This window comes from Aureobasidium pullulans (assembly GCF_000721785.1).
Source record: "Aureobasidium pullulans EXF-150 unplaced genomic scaffold scaffold_22, whole genome shotgun sequence".
Classification (NCBI taxonomy): Eukaryota; Fungi; Ascomycota; class Dothideomycetes; order Dothideales; family Saccotheciaceae; genus Aureobasidium; species Aureobasidium pullulans.
In genome coordinates this window covers 3,833-16,797 of record NW_021941042.1, presented here as the reverse complement: position 1 = coordinate 16,797, position 12,965 = coordinate 3,833, and the positions used below count along the sequence as shown (strand labels likewise).

The following is a 12,965-nucleotide window of genomic DNA, read 5'->3' as shown; positions in this document are numbered from 1 at the left end:
AGAACTATAATTATGTCGTCTTTTAAATAGCGTCGCTGCTCGGCCGGTAACCTCTTAATTCCTCTATAGATTAGACCCTAAGCTAGTCGAATTCTAAAGCCCTTATAAGTTAAGATCGGAGTAGTTAAGTAGCCTCGTTCCTTATGCTACTAACGACAGAGCAAGTAAGAATTAATAATCGAGACTTCTAATAGCTAAAAAAACAAGGGCATCTAGTTACGACCCGTTACGAGCTAACAATTAAAGTAACTTCTAAGCTAGTTAGCGATATTAACACCTCCTATAAACTAGTTATATGCTACTAAGAAGGCCGGATAGGTTATAGACTTACGTGCCTCGTTACCCTAGACCTATTTAACTATTTCTTTAAGCCATTTGTCGGCATTGTAGAGGGTTAGCCGGCGGCGTATAACATTAACTATGTTAAGAGGGTTAAAAGCAGTAGTTATAAACCTAACGATAATACGGTCTTACTATATAATCGAATAGACCCCCTTAATAGCTTCGGTAAACACTAAGTTATAAGGCATACGAGTCTTCTTACTAACCTACTTCTAAGCCTTTAGGTAATTTTTAGACGTAGTTTTAGCGGTGCTAGTAGTAGCTATGCTAAAGCGACGAAGGCAGTTAAATAGGTCGATCTAAGTAAAATAGTTGTCGTAGAAAAGGACGAACCTATCGAGAGGGGGTAGTAATTAGAGACAGAGCTATAGAACTACTCGATAGGTTAGACTTAGACCCTTAAATTTATCGTTACCGTCGTTAATTCTATTAATTCTCTCGTGTTAATGTACGCCGCTATTATAAAGCTCTCGCTAACTCAATAATCTATAGAACTAAGTAGTCCTTAAGCTCTAGAGGAAGCCGTACGTATAGCCGCGCTCTACGAGAGCAAGTATCTAATAACCTTCCTTTATTAGCTTATAGCGCGCCTTAACGTTATATGTCGTTTTGCTAGTAAAGCGAACTATTATCTTATCGATAGCTACTTCCGTGCTTAGCGTATAGTAATGCTTCTATCTCTAACTAAGTAGCGAGGCGAGAGGCTCTAACTTCGAGAATAAACTATAAACTAGTACGCTCGAGGGCATCGACATATAGAAAAACCGCTTTAACTGCTTAAAGCGCGTTAAGCTTAGGTATCTTATAGCCTTATGCTAAGGCAAGTGCTAATTATAAGACTAATAGTCGCGCGTAGAAGACTAACTAAACACACCTATATAGATGACTTAACCTAGCTAAATCATTAGTTCTATACCGCTAGTGTCCCTCTACGGACGCTCTCGACCCTTTTCCGGAGCCTTACCCTACTTAAGACGGTGTTCTACGCGTAATTATCTATCTCGAGGAAGGGTAACTCTAGCGTAGGCATTAGTAGCTGCCGCGAGCATATTAAATACTTACTCTATAAAGAATAGCATAAAGAATCTAAGTAGCTAGAATAGGTCGGTTACTATTGCAAAGTAGGTAAATTCTCTCGGAATATTCATTAATTCCCTATTATAACGAGGAGCTAACTAACATAGCTTATAAACAGCAGGATTAGGAGCCCCTTTAATTAACCTAAGAGCCTTAATTTCTTTAAGGGTTAGCTAAGCTAGCAGAGCTTTAATAGTTACCTCGTCGTTAGCGCCTAGTATATAGTTTAGTTTATTATCTTCATCGTCTAAGGGTTAACTTCTAGAGGCGTAGATCTTAAGAGTATCCTAATCTTCTACGTTAGAGGCGGTGTCGCTATCCTTAAGCAGCTCGGCATAGGTCTAGTATCGGTTATTTATAGGAGGAAGGATAATAGGTAAGTAATCCTGCTCTTCTAATTGCGAGTGCGAATAGCTAGCAACTAGCTACTACGAATAGTAGCCTTCGTCGCGAAGCTTAGAGAGATAGACTTAACGAGGCATAGTAACTAACTAACTGCGAATAATAATAGTTCTAACTGCCTTACCTCGTTCTATAACCTTAGTTTTATGCTACCTACCGTGCTACACACCGTAACACCTCTTACTCGCTATTATAAGTCTATACTATGCACTAGTCGCTTAGAATGTTGCTCCCTAGCTACAGTTCGCCGAAGCGGGCGAATTAGCTGATTTCCCTGCAAGAATCGTCGAATCCGCCTAGCTAAGCGAACCTAGCGTAGGGCCTCGTATCCGGCCCGTCCCTAGCTCCAGTGCTCAGAATTTTTCGACGAAAGAAGGGATACGTAGACGTTCAATCCTTCTTAAGCTGCTGCTCATGGACGAATACATGTCGCGAGTCGGCAGTGGCGTGCTTGGAAACAGCAGACACATGGAACAGATAGGATATCAGGTGAGGTGCTTGGACCCTGGCCCGCGAGCCCCTCCAAGATTGGGTGTCCGTGCGAGGGACATTTCGACCACCAAGGCCGAAGAAGTTTCCAACACTCCTTCAACCTGCATCATCAAGTGCCATGTGCCAATCAGGGCTGCGCTAATTAAGACGAGATGGGTATCTCTTGCCTATTAACCCGCCTTGTCGGGAATCTTTGCAACATGCGGTCATGCGACGGTCCGGCTTGGTGACTTGGTCAGTGGATGGGCTAATTTCTTGCTCCGGATATGTCCACGGTCAGAGCCAATAGCCCAATCAATTCTTTTTCATCCATAGTTGCCTGCGCCTTTTCTCCTATTCCTTTCTTAAGCTTGTCTTGTTCCGTGACCTTGGTTCTACGTTGCTTCGTTGCATCTACCACGCTATCCAAACCGCAAACCGTTCAGATCGATCGTCTTATACATAACCATCCCTGGCGGATATACTAGACATACTCTAATCATACTACATGGACACTGCCGCAACCATGTATGCAGACCCGCCAAGAACCATGGAGCGTGTTAGCCGTCGCGACATCTTCACATCACTACCTGCTAGGATCCAATGGTTGCATTCGTTCCTGGAGTTTGGCACTGGTTAGTCACACCGAGGATAACACTACCTTGGCTTCTCTAACTTGAATACATCTCAGATGACGTACAAGCCTTGATATCTGGGCAAAAGTACATCAAAGCAGTCATTCCTGCTATTGTCAACATTGTATACAAGAAGCTTCTCAAGTACGACATCACAGCCCGCGTCTTTACCACAAGGGACAGCAGAGATGAGGGTCCGGTCGAGAGTTGGCCTACGGAAGATAGTGCTCAGATTGAGCACAGAAAGATGGTTGGTCTTACTTGTTGAAGCCCGGATTCGATGAACCTAATAAAGATACAGTTCTTGAGATGGTACCTGACAAAGCTCAACTCTGACTGCACACGAATGGACTACTGGGTGAGTGCTTCAACATACTCAAACTCTGTTTTAGTGCTGACTTGCTTTAGGAATACCTCGACAAGGTCGGGTGAGTTGCTTGCACATCAGACACTTTGATTCTACACGCCACACGAACAATACCAGCTTACACTCATAAACAGCTTAATGCACATAGGCAAAGGCCGTCAGAACCCCCTCCACGTCGACTACGTCTTCCTCGGCGCCTGTCTAGGCTTCATCCAAGACTCCCTCTTCGAAGCCATCCTCTCCCACCCACGTCTAGAACTCCACCGCAAAATCGCAATCGTAAAAGCTCTGGGCAAAGTGATCTGGATACAGAATGACCTGGTAGAGAAATGGCACAACACAGACGGCGCCGAATATGCACAAGAAGAAGAAGCCGACACGTTGCTCGGAGAAATCGCAGAAGACGAACGCGAAGGTTACCTCCACGGCAAGAAAATCCTAGGCGATCATGATGGTTCTTCCATCTTCACGAGCAGAACGGGAAGCAGCAAGAGTTCCGACAGTGGCAAAACATCACTGGGTCGTCCTATCGAGGAAGCAACACATCTGGGCGATGGCATGAGTAGATGTCCATTCAGTGGAATGGCTCGCTCCGGACCCAATCCTGCGGATTTGGAGCGTCAGCGTGCGACGTCGACGAGATCTCCAAGGGTCAATGGCACAGCGCCGGATGTGCTTCAGCAGTATCACACCCCGGGCACCCCTAGAATTCGCATAATTGATGGAAAGACAGTGCTGAAGGAAAACCTCGAGCCGAATCCGTTCGAAGCTAAAAAGTGAGTCTTGCCAAATCCCTTTTCTTGTATGTTCTGCCCCCCCTGTACTTCTATCCCTATCTTTGTCGAAAGCCCACAAAAGCTGATGGTAAGCAGGCAACAACACGTTGGCCAAGCCATCTGAAGACATCAACAATATCGGGCGATATGTATCATACTCGCGAAATCATAACATTCCAGCAACAAACGCTAAATCATATCAGTTTTGATGAGAAAGCCCACAACCGACCACAGCACAGTGCTATACGCAGACAGTCCTCGAGTTGGAGATTAGAAGCCTTGAAGAACAGGAAAGAGGGTTACATGCAGTTGTAATGACGAGACTCGGCTTCAAGTGCTTTGGACGGGATGAAGACTAAGGGTAGGGGATAACGGAGTTAGGTCAGAGGTTCAGCCTTTTGTGCTTTCGAGATACCAGAAATTTCAAACCAGTACTTTCATCCTTTGTCGTTGATCACGACCTCTCCGTATGCCGAACTTTGTCACGCGCATGCTGTAGAAATGCACAATGGTTTTGAGATCAGTGCAGCCTTCCACTGAGAGCGTGATGGTAAGCGGCTCTCTGCGGACGACTAGAGCGATCTTAAGAACATTGTGCATTTCTACAGACCAAACAACACCAGGCATGGCCGTGGGGGGTGGCTAGAAGTGACAGAGTTTAGCACACGGGGAGGGATGAATGAGAACCCTCTATTTGCTGACAATGTCATTGTGGCAGCTGTAACAATGCAGATGGTTTTCCAAAGGTAGAGCTTGGAGCAAAGAGAGAGGGTTGGTTGTGGCCGGCTGAGGCAAAAAATTCACAAAAATTCACCAAAATTCATTTTTGACCAACCCACACCCTTGTGGTATACCAGAACATGCGACAGCGATGCAAAAGAAGAGATTCCGGTGCGGGGAATCGAACCCCGACCTCCTCGGGTGCTCTATTCGCATTGCAAACAGTGAAAGCGAGAAATCCTAGCCGTTAGACCACACCGGATTAGTAATCAAATCACCAGCTGGACAAACTAAGATCCCAAGCATCAAAGCTGCTGCAGCGGGTGCTCAGTGACATGGCAGTCCAGCAACACAAGCTGCAATCCTAGAGAACAAGTGGCCAGGAACCACAAGGAACTCGGGTGGCTCCAGAATGCAGAACAAAAGAGGGCAGCTCATGTGGAGAAGTGTTGAGAGTCCAGGATGGGGAGCAGGCAGATTTCTCCGTGGATCGAGTCAAGTATGGAGCATGATCTGCAAGTGGTGTCCAGCGTGTTTGTGGAGTTGGTAATGATATGCAAGGGAATAAGCTGGGAACAAAGACAAGCTGGACAAAGTATACTTCAACAGTTATCAAAGAATTGATCGGACGGCCAGTTGAATAACGACGGGTTTCTCAAAGTGATGGCACAAATTTAGCGGAGTAATTGTTATTTTTCGGATGGGTTGTGGTCAGGTTCTCCCCCATGGACAAAGGAGCTTGGACTCGTGATACGGCGTCACATGAAAAAATTATGGGGATGCGAAGTGGAGTGTCCACGATCAATGGCAACGCAGAGCCTGCTGTGAAGTCTATTGCAAGCATTTCTCTTTGTTTCCTGCTGTGTGCTGTTCTGAGTTCTGACACCTATCACACCTATCACACCTATAACGAGAAATCGCCTCTTTCCTAATATATATACCGTCACTATTATTGCTCCAAGGATTGGAAGCTACAGCTGCGTCGATTCCTGATCCGGCGAGCTTCAATCGTTACACGAACGGATACACGCATTGAACATGCCACCCACATACGCGCCCACCTTTGGCCCCGACGATGCTTCCGACGACGACAGCGAGTACGGCGTCGATTCTAGAAGTGAGCTTGGAAGCGACATGGCAGAAGACGACAATGACGACCCGACTCTCTCCATGGTAGCCTCCAGGACCCTCTCGGACAAAGGCGACATGACGGCCAGCATGATGCTGGAGCGCGAGGAAGAGCCCGAGGGCATGCTGCCCAGAGACAAGCAGCGTCGCACCACACACTACAACTCGTCGCTCGAGAAGGCTATGAGCCACTCCGAGGCAAAGCAGTTCTACCAACGGCAACGCGCCGAGAAGCTCGAGAGCCCCGTCCTCGGAAAGCAACGCACTCTCAGCTCTCACGTCGGAGGCGATGCTAATGGCTCCTCTCCGCTTAACCCGCTGAGGTCTAGCAAGAGCAATGTCAGCTTGCAGGCTCCCGACGCCTCGTACAAGTCTGCTCTGCCCATTGGCATTGCCAATGCTGCAAAGCCTCCTACGAGCGCTGAAGTCCAGACTCCCGGCCTCGGCCACTTCGACACGGCCCGCCAGTCCTTCTCTCAACCACAAGACGCCCCTTCGCCCTTCATCCAAGCCGATCGTGAAGCTCGCGCTCACCAGAACCATCCCAACCTACCTCACGAGCAAAAGCCCTTCTTGGAGCAACAAGGTTTACATGGTGCAGGAGCTGGTGTTGGTCTAGGAAGCGGTTCTGGAGGCTTTGCTGTTGACGACTCCAAAGTCACAGCCGAGCTGACAACCATCTACAGCAATATCCAGAAGGTGCTGGACTTGCGACACAAGTACATGCGCTTGTCGCTACAAGGTGCTACAGACAACCCCAAGGATGAGCCTGGCTGGACCATTTACCCTCCCCACCCAGACCCTTCATGGCAAGAGTACGAGCAGAGCATGTCCGAAAGTCAAGACCTCAAGACGCCTCGCAGAAGACCTCGTAAGATGGGCCAGAACATTGGTGAAGATTTCGAGCTTGAAGACTTGATGCCTCTCCCCGGTCCTGGCGAGATGGCTTTCCACCTCGACTCCAACGGTGTCTACCAAGTCTACGAGAACAGCAAAGCCGCTGAACTCGACACTCCCATCGTACATATTCCTACCATTCGCGAGTTCTACATGGATCTCGATTCCATCTTGTCGGTATCCTCAGACGGCCCCAGCAAGAGTTTTGCTTTCCGCCGCCTGCAATATCTCGAGGGCAAGTTCAACCTGTACATTCTGCTCAATGAGTACCAGGAAATCGCAGACACAAAAGCTGTGCCCCACAGAGACTTTTACAACGTCCGAAAGGTCGATACTCACGTACATCACTCAGCCTGTATGAACCAAAAGCACTTGTTGCGTTTCATCAAGAGCAAGATGAAGAAGAGCCCTAACGAGGTTGTCCTTTACCGTGACGGCAAGCATTTGACTTTGAGGGAGGTTTTTGAAAGTATTAACCTGACTGCATACGACCTCTCTATCGACACACTTGATATGCACGCTCACACCGACTCGTTCCATCGTTTCGACAAATTCAACCTCAAGTACAACCCTGTCGGAGAGTCGCGTCTGCGTACAATCTTCCTCAAAACAGACAACTACATTCATGGTAGATACTTGGCTGAAATCACAAAAGAGGTCATTGCCGATCTCGAGGCAAGCAAGTACCAGATGGTAGAGTGGCGTATCTCCATCTACGGTCGCGACCTTGAAGAATGGGACAAGCTGGCAGCATGGGTTGTGGACAACAAGCTATACTCGCCTAATGTGCGATGGTTGATTCAAATCCCTCGTCTGTATGATGTCTACAAGAACTCCAACCTCATGGAGAACTTTGAGCAAGTCATTCAGAACGTCTTCCAGCCACTTTTCGAAGTGACGCAAGATCCTACATCGCATCCCAAGTTGCACATCTTCTTGCAGCGTGTCATTGGTTTTGACTCCGTCGACGATGAGAGCAAGACGGAGCGTAGAATCTACCGCAAGTTCCCCCTGCCAAACGAGTGGAGCACTGCACAAAATCCGCCCTACTCGTACTGGATCTACTACCTGTTTGCCAACATCTCTTCGCTCAACGTCTGGCGCAAGCAGCGTGGTTTCAACACATTCCTGCTGAGACCTCACTGTGGTGAAGCTGGTGATACTGATCATCTTGCTGCTGCTGTCTTGTGTTGTCACAGTATCTCGCATGGTCTGTTGCTGCGCAAGGTGCCTTTGCTGCAGTACATCTTCTACCTCGAGCAGATTGGTGTCGCCATGTCTCCCCTGTCCAACAACGCTTTGTTCCTCGCTTACGAGCGTAACCCTTTCCTTATCTACTTCCGTCGTGGTCTGAACGTCTCCCTGTCCACCGACGATCCCCTGCAATTCGCCTTCACAAAAGAACCTCTCATCGAAGAATACGCAGTCGCCGCCCAGATCTATAAGCTCAGCGCAGTCGATATGTGCGAACTCGCCAAACACTCGGTCATCCAAAGTGGATTCGAACATTCGGTCAAGCAACGCTGGCTCGGTCAAAACTACAACTACCCCGGAGTGGCGGGCAACGACATGGCAAAGGTCAACGTGCCAAACATCCGCGAGGCATTCCGCCACGAGACTTGGTTGCAAGAACTTGCCATGTATGCTAATCTTCCCAAAACCGGCAGACATTCGCCGACGTTTACTGATTTCCCTCTCTAGGATTGACCGCTATACCGCAGCTAGCGACCCCTCGCGCAAGTTGTCTATGTCAAATCTGAAGCCGAATCACCCATTCAATGCGAATCTCACCGCCCCAGGCTCGCCTACTGCTTCTATGCAGACGAATCCTTCAGCTACCAACCCTCTCAATCACTCCGAGTATTTCCAGACGAAGAACCAGGGTGGTGGAAACTTCCAATTGCCTGCGCCCGCTGCGCACCATCATTATATCCCCAACGCTCAAGCTGCACGTATCTCGCAGTCGCCTAGCATGGTTAGTCTCCCTGGTCATGGCGGCAAGCATAACCGCACTTCCAGCATGGTCGGCCATGGTCACGGCTCCCCCGCCGGTGGTCCCGCACCGACTTCCATACCACCAGACATGGCACCCATGCCCATGTCCTCGCTCGATGCTTCCGAACCTCGCTTGTTCCCCGGGATCGTGAGTAAAAGTCGAAAGGGTAGCATGGTGACCAGTAGATCTGGTATCGATGTTGGAAGCGAAGATAATGTGCCAGACCATATGACGCAGAGTTTGCCTGCTATTGCGCTCGGTAGACCTCGACCTAGCGATGAGGAAGCGGCGATTGTGGAGGATGAGGATGAGGTTGGGGAGACTGCTTGAATTCGGTGAAGAGCAGGGGTTGCATTCATGTGTTGTTATGCCTTTTATTTTGTTCGGCCATGTCTGGCTGAAAGATGACCTTGACGAAAGAGCGTTATTGGATTGTTACGGTTGCATGGAATGACGCTTCCCACCCACAAGGTACAAGGTGAATTGGTCAACGAGATATGAACACATGCAGTCTAGATGTAGTAAAGTTAAATTAAACCACCTAAATACAATATCACTACGATACCATGATACAAGATCAACTCTGCTCTCTCGCTCCAACCTTGATCAACATATCCACTTCTCAGTTCTTCCACCTCCTTTCCCCGCCTTACACGCTAGCAGGGAAGCTATACTCGGCAATAACAATCTTGTCAACCTTGAAAGTCTTGTTATCCTTGGTGACCAAGTTACCCGTGGCGCCAGTCTTTCCCACCGTAGAAGCAAACTGCGCGTCTGCAGCAGCGAGCACGACAGTAGTGTTGACGTACGAATGCTCATACACCACACCCTTGAATTCATTCTGGGCTTCCTCTGCGGTGCCAAAGCCGATAGCCTTGCCGGATTTCGTGCTGAGTGTGGAGACGACTTTTCCTTCCACAGACACGGTTTGAGTGGTGTTGCCAGAGGTTTCGTCGTATTTGTCTGTGGGAGTGGGAAAGGAGGTTAGTGGGTGCACTTTTGATATAGAGGTAGGGATTGAAGCTCGCGGAAAACTTACAGTGAATCTTGACGCCTTGGTTCGACTTCACAGGGAATGTGTCGCCTTGGAGTTGCACGTCATCTTGCAGAGCGCTGGCGAAAGCACACCATTCACCGCTGACGTGAGGTTTGCCTCCACATTGTTCGCCTTGGGCATCGCTGGAGCCCAACACGATGGCTTGGATGAGTTGGTTCTGGTCGGTGCCCATACCGGGCCAGAGGGCGAGGCGGGGGGTGTCGCCGCTTTGGGTCTTGCCTGGAAAGAGAGTGGTTTCTGCTTCGATGATGTAGGAGTTTGTGGCGCCGAGGGAGAAGGCATTGCCGAAGCGGATGTTTTCTGATCCGGAGTCTTGGGCAATGGCGGTGGTTGCGGCAGCCGCGAGGGCGCCGAGGAGGAAGTTGCGGTTGACCATTTTCGAAAATTTAGGTGTTGCTTGCGAAGAGAATGTAATTGAATACACGACCAGCGTGAGATTTGGAGTTGAAAAGAAAGTGGGATTGAACTGGAAGTGGTTGGAACAATCGAGGCCAAGAGGTGAAGAGCAAAGAGACGCAGTATTATAGTCGTCTTCCAAGACTATAGAGTCAAAGAGCCCTATATTCTGATGAAACACCAGGTGGTTGTTGTTAGCAAAGACGTGTATAGGGCATCGTGTAACCTGAAACACGTCGGGTATGGAGAAACGAAGAAGCCCTCGTCGCATGCAGATCATCTGGTCTGTTCCACCAGTCATGAAGAACGTCGCCAGAAGGTGTCATCCTAGGGCACACAATACCATCGTTGTCCAACTCGTCTTCTTTTAAGCGATCTATAACACTGGCATGATGCCTATAACTGTACCGCTGTCGAAGCCGCAAAGTGACCGCAGCAATCCTTGACAGCCATCATGATAAGAATATTGCCTCCAAACGCGGTCCCGACAATTTTTGCCTTCTATTTGAAGGAAGTCCAGTCCATAGCACGCTCGAGAGAATACGAGTGTTGGTCGAGGATAGAGTGGAGGGAGAGTTGGCAAGGTATATTGTCGCCTCGTCTCGAGGATAGAGTCCTAACGAAGCGAGAACTGCGCTGACCTGATTGCACGTTGTCTCGGATTCTGCACCGAGATTTTTCTACAACTTCGTGCTCACCTTGGAGGAAAGAAACCAAGATGTGTCTTGTTTGGTGAGGCTTTAGACCTCTTGGTCCTAGGACGTGCCAAAAGCCGAGAATCATCCAGCCTCGGCTTATGACGGTCGACTAAACGAGGCTTACGGACACATGCTCGATTTTACCGATTTTTACCTCAGTTAGCACGCTCCGAGCTCTCGGCCGAGCTCTATATATAGCATCTATCGTCATTGTTGTTAAGCCCTCTCGTTTCCTCGCTTTACACTCTATACTATTATCTATCTAATTCGGAGGCTAATTCGTAGTAATTCGGCGGCCTACGCGCTAAGCCTATACCGTATACGAAAAATCGGTCGGTATTATTATTGTCGCTTTTACACTATACTACTTTTATACCTCTCTACGTACACCTATTTACTTCGCTACCTCTCTTACTATTATACTTACCTCTTATAATAATATCGTAGTATTATAATAGCTAATAACTCCCCTTTCTATATCGAAGGTAATAACGCTACTAACGACTAGACCTACGCTCGCGCTCGCGCCCTCGACCTCGAAGGCCTTAACCTTAATAACCTTAACAACTTTATAGCTAATAGCGGCTATACCTACTCTACTACTGCCTCCTCTTTATCTACTACTACCTATACCCCTACCGAAAGTAACTAGATTATAGATACCGACTAGCCTACTAACTAGCCTACTAACGAGTCCGCTACTAAGTCCGCTACTAAGTCTACTACTAAGTCCGCCGAAAACGACCTTTATATAACTAATACTAATATTAAAGATAAAGAGGAGGAACCTAAGCTTATATACCTCCCTAGTAGACTATACTAGTTCTACGCCTTCGTTACTACGGACTTAGATAAGGAGCCTAAGACCCTAGTTTCTCGTACTAATACTAAGCGCGTAGCTACTTATACTAGCTCTCGCGATAGCCGTAACTCTAAGGAGCGCCGTATCGACGAGTAGGAGGAGTTATTCTAGACTAGCGGCCTTAGTCCGTTTGTCTATTAGGCCTTAGATCCTAATATCTTAGATAGTTACTATAGGTACGGATTCGGTATAATTCGTAGGCGATTCGCTTACTAATTTATTTATAGTACTCCTAGCCTTAAGGACTAGCTTCCTAAGAAGATGTACGACTAGCTTAAGAACCTTAACCTTCTAGACTAGCCTATTAGTAAATAGCGTAATCGTAACACTACTAACTACTAGTATATCTCGAAGTCTAACTTTAATAAGCTCCTCGCTAACCTCGCCGCTAACCCTAGCGCCGCTAATCTTACTATGTTTAAGAAGACTACCTTCTAGCATATCTACCCCTATATAATAGCTAAGACTGAGATAGGTAAGTAGGCCCCTAGTAGCTACACTACCTATAAGAATAAGGGTATTCTGTACATAGTTTAGAGTAAGAAGTCTAGAAAGATAGGTTAGAAGATGTACGCCCTCTACCGCCGCTATAACGGTACCTATAACTAGATCGAGAAATCTAAGGGCCTACCTAATATTACTACCTCTACTTCTACTACTCTTATCGTTACTAGACTATCTACTACTCTAACCGCTAGCCCTACCGCCGAGGAAGGTACTAACTTTAGCGTCCTACTCGACGACACTAAAGAGCTTATAGCCTAGCTTAACTTCGATAGAACCGAGTTCGCTTAGAAGATAGAGGCCTACGAGAAGGTTATAAACGACCTTCGTAACGAGTTCGATACTTACCTTATCTACCTTAGAGGCGTTATCGATAGTAAGAAGCTTAAGGATAAATAGTTCGAGCGTAACCTTACTACTACTAATAACTTCCTTAAGAAGTTCTATAACGACGTCGCTCGCTATAAGGAGCTTAGAAAGGACCTCTAGGGCTACGAGAAGGACCTATCTAATAGATATAAGAAGTATATAATAGAGATCGACGTAAAGGCTAGTTATATAGGTGCACGCTATAAATAGATAGCTATAGCATCTACTACTACTACTAGCGCTACTAAGTAGGCCGCTCGCTCTATTA

The 12,965-nt window shown here is 47.5% G+C and overlaps 3 protein-coding genes across 3 annotated transcripts; 2 read left to right on the top strand and 1 right to left on the bottom strand.

Moving 5' to 3' along the window:
- Nucleotides 1–2,434: 2,434 nt before the first annotated feature.
- On the top strand, nucleotides 2,435–4,301 carry M438DRAFT_348455 (uncharacterized protein). The gene is made up of 8 exons (XM_029906149.1): nucleotides 2,435–2,927; nucleotides 2,984–3,177; nucleotides 3,229–3,285; nucleotides 3,336–3,355; nucleotides 3,429–3,977; nucleotides 4,028–4,070; nucleotides 4,167–4,219; nucleotides 4,274–4,301. Exons 1-6 carry the CDS (start codon nucleotides 2,801–2,803, stop codon nucleotides 4,065–4,067), a joined length of 987 nt encoding a protein of 328 aa, XP_029756969.1. The 5' UTR covers nucleotides 2,435–2,800; the 3' UTR covers nucleotides 4,068–4,070; nucleotides 4,167–4,219; nucleotides 4,274–4,301.
- Nucleotides 4,302–6,011: 1,710 nt separating this feature from the next.
- On the top strand, nucleotides 6,012–9,141 carry M438DRAFT_280922 (AMP deaminase; the record flags this gene model as incomplete). Its single annotated transcript, XM_029901197.1, has 2 exons — nucleotides 6,012–8,455; nucleotides 8,517–9,141. 2 exons carry the CDS (start codon nucleotides 6,012–6,014, stop codon nucleotides 9,139–9,141), a joined length of 3,069 nt encoding a protein of 1,022 aa, XP_029756968.1.
- Nucleotides 9,142–9,349: 208 nt separating this feature from the next.
- On the bottom strand, nucleotides 9,350–10,258 carry M438DRAFT_368246 (uncharacterized protein). Its single transcript, XM_029908028.1, has 2 exons — nucleotides 9,851–10,258; nucleotides 9,350–9,774 (listed from the first exon to the last, which is right to left on the bottom strand). Exons 1-2 carry the CDS (start codon nucleotides 10,242–10,244, stop codon nucleotides 9,461–9,463), a joined length of 708 nt encoding a protein of 235 aa, XP_029756967.1. The 5' UTR covers nucleotides 10,245–10,258; the 3' UTR covers nucleotides 9,350–9,460.
- Between the last annotated feature and the right edge of the window lie 2,707 nt (nucleotides 10,259–12,965).